This window comes from Camelina sativa, chromosome 17 (assembly GCF_030686135.1).
Source record: "Camelina sativa cultivar CO46 ecotype springtype chromosome 17, ASM3068613v1".
Taxonomy (NCBI): Eukaryota; Viridiplantae; Streptophyta; class Magnoliopsida; order Brassicales; family Brassicaceae; genus Camelina; species Camelina sativa.
This window is the reverse complement of record NC_141896.1, coordinates 28,896,026-28,899,337: the sequence shown is the minus strand read 5'-3', so window position 1 is coordinate 28,899,337 and position 3,312 is coordinate 28,896,026. Positions and strand designations below refer to the sequence as shown.

The following is a 3,312-nucleotide window of genomic DNA, read 5'->3' as shown; positions in this document are numbered from 1 at the left end:
GTAACTGATTTTGGTCTCTATTTGTGTCGAATTTGTTACAAATATTTAGTCACATATATAAATACGGATTTGTAACTAAATAAGGTAACTAAATTATATGGTTTTTGTAACTATATTTACGTCACTTTTAGTTACAAATATTTTGTAACTACGTAGTCAAAATTAGTCACTATTTTAGTTACCTTTGTGTTTAGTCATAAATTGGACATAGTTATTACCACTTTTGTTACTCCAATTAAATAATAAAATAGTTTCAATAATGGAAAAAAGAGAGAGCTGAAAATACAAATTTTTCCAAAAGAGTTAAAATGACATAAAATAATCTGAAAATTGTTACTCACATTCGTCGTCAGTAGTTAATTCGATATCAGAATTCCCATCTTCAGCGTCTGATCCAACTTCTTCTTCTAGTATTGGATCATCAAGATCTTCTGGTTGACCATCTGGATATAATAGTGTCTCAATGTGCAATGAATCAGATTGGACAACAGAATTAGTGTTATCATGTTGCAGTGCAGTGAAATCCAGATTTTGGTTGACCAATACTTTTCCTCTTGGCTGTATCGTAATTGCTGCTTCCCATTGTTGATCTTTTTCGGCTGAGTCATTCTTGGATATGGAACATAACATACCTGATCTGCTTGTGAACCCAAAACAAAAGGATCGTACTTTTGATAATGCCTTTTAGCATTAATATCAATGATCCCTGACTTGTTTTTTCGTATACCTTTCCCAATGGTTGAATCATACCAATCACATTTGAAAACCACGACTTTAAGATCAACTGGTCCTGGATAATGCAGCTCATAAATCTCTTTCAATACTCCATAAAACTCAGCAGCTTCTTCACTTGAGCTGGAAGGTGTTACACCTTTCACACAAACTCCATAATTGGCATTCTTTTTGTCTTTCCCATGATCATATGTGTGAAACATATATCCACGACAAAAATACATTGGCCAACTAGTAACTTGAACCATTAGACCATGAGCGAGACTCAACAACCAATTTGGATATGAATTATTGTTCAAGGTATCTTCCACCTGTTTTAGAAAAAAAATGATGTATATTCAACAACCACGATACATGCACATATTTTAAGCTTACAAAAAAAAATCATGTATAATATAAGCTTATCAAAGATGCATGCACATATTTATTTTATTTTATTTTAAAAAACACTTACATGTTTTTGTAACCAGCTTGAATATGTTTTTTCTCTAAGCTCGGTTAAATTGTTTTCAGTAATCCCAGGATTAGTCGCAATCATGCTCTCATCAAATAACCTATATAAATATAAATTCATGAAAAAAAAATTATGATTTATGACACTCAATCTACTAATATATAAATTAAAGTACATATGTGTATATTATTTTTACGTACCTTTCAAATGATCTTAATTGATCGCAGTTCTGCAAAATATATGTATGTGCAATATGATAATCTCTATCTTGGAGCCATATCTGTATTTCTTTACCACTGCCCCTCCCTGCCTGAGAAAATATATCTGGAATTCCAACAAACTCATGAGTATCGTCTTGATTACCTCCATCATAGTGTCGATCTCCTGTTCGATGTTTTGTCTTTATGTGTGGTTCAAAGTAATAAGTACAAAAAGTAGAAATTTCTTCGTTGATGTATTGTTCAACAATCGATCCTTCTACTTTTGCCTTATTTTTTACTTTTTTCTTTAGATGGTCCATGTATCGTTCAAAACAATACATCCATCTAAACTGCACAGGTCCGCCAAGACTAGCTTCATGTGGCAAGTGAATCACCAAATGCTCCATAACATAAAAAAAGGATGGTGGAAATATCTTCTCCAAATTACAAAGAACCATACAGATATTATTTTGTAGCATCACAACACCATCTTTGTGTATAGTTCTTGCGCATATATCTCGAAAAAATAAGCTAGCACCTACAAAAAAAATCAATATATGAATAAAGTTCTAACCATAGAAAATTAAACAGATTAGTGGAGAAGTGTAGTGTTATAATAAGCTAAAAAACACAAAGAACTATAGTGTTATAATAAGCTAATAAAGAACACTAATAAAGAACACTAACACGTAGACCACAAAGAGCTAATAAAGAACACTTGACTCGTCGTTAACATAACCGTAGTTAACCGTAAACGAAGAGAAGAAAAAACAAACAAACAAAGAACTATAGTTGTAAAAAAAAACTAACACCTACAAACACAACCAACCGGATGATTAACACACCGTCACATAAAAAAGTGCTTAAACATACACAACAACAAAAATGACAGAAACTATGTTAGTTCAATAGCTATATTTTTTTTTACATGTCATTTTTACGTTAACGTAACCGTAGAAGTTGTGATGGAGCACTAATAAAGAACACTAATAAAGAACACTAACACGTAGACCACAAAGAGCTAATAAAGAACACTTGACTCGTCAACGAAGAGAAGAAACAAAAAACAAACAAAGAACTATAGTTGTAATAAAAAGCTAACACCTACAAACACAACCAACCGGATGATTAACACACCGTCACATAAAAAAGTGCTAAAACATACACAACAACAAAAATGACAGATACTATGTTAGTTCAATAGCTATATATTTTTTACATGTCATTTTTACGTTAACGTAACCGTAGAAGCTGTGATGGAGCGGAAGCAAGAAAGAAAAAAAGGACTTGTTTCTACGTTCCCGGGAAGCTAAAGAAACAAGGGTTCTCTGTTTTCTTCATGAAAAGCAGAGGAAAAACTCTGTTTTGCTACACAAAAACAGAGGTGACGCTTCTTTGCAAAACTCATATTTATCAGATAACTCTTTATTAATTCAATTCAAGGATGATCCTCTTTACAAGCATTAGAGGTTTTATTTATAGAGCAGCTACGTCAAACTAAAAAGAAAAACCTAAAAGAAATAGAAATATCAACAACAAATAGAAAACTAACAAAAACAATAAAGAAAACAGAGAACTCTAGAAGCTTATGTGATACGAAAAGGATGTGCTACATCAAGTTGAGAACACAGACACATAATATAATATGATACTTGTTATTATACGTTGAACAAACAGAACAAGAGAACACTTAGACACATAAACATGAATTCGATTTAAACGACACGAGGATTTGTTATGGACATGGACAGCTTCATCCCTATAAAAAAAGGGAACAAGTCGTCGTAGATATGCTTAAACTTTTGATGCCGAACAGTTTTGGATGAAGAATAGACAGTCTTTTTGGTTTGATTAATAAGTCTGTTGATTACATCCGAGTTCAATAAATTTTTCATGGTTGCAGCCGCAGAATAAAGATATCTAGTT

At 32.2% G+C, this 3,312-nt stretch overlaps 1 protein-coding gene across 1 annotated transcript; it reads right to left on the bottom strand.

The window, feature by feature from the left end:
• Nucleotides 1-240: 240 nt before the first annotated feature.
• On the bottom strand, nucleotides 241-2,832 carry LOC109130114 (uncharacterized). Its single transcript, XM_019239329.2, has 4 exons — nucleotides 2,606-2,832; nucleotides 1,387-1,924; nucleotides 1,187-1,286; nucleotides 241-1,043 (listed from the first exon to the last, which is right to left on the bottom strand). Exons 1-4 carry the CDS (start codon nucleotides 2,610-2,612, stop codon nucleotides 408-410), a joined length of 1,281 nt encoding a protein of 426 aa, XP_019094874.2. The 5' UTR covers nucleotides 2,613-2,832; the 3' UTR covers nucleotides 241-407.
• Between the last annotated feature and the right edge of the window lie 480 nt (nucleotides 2,833-3,312).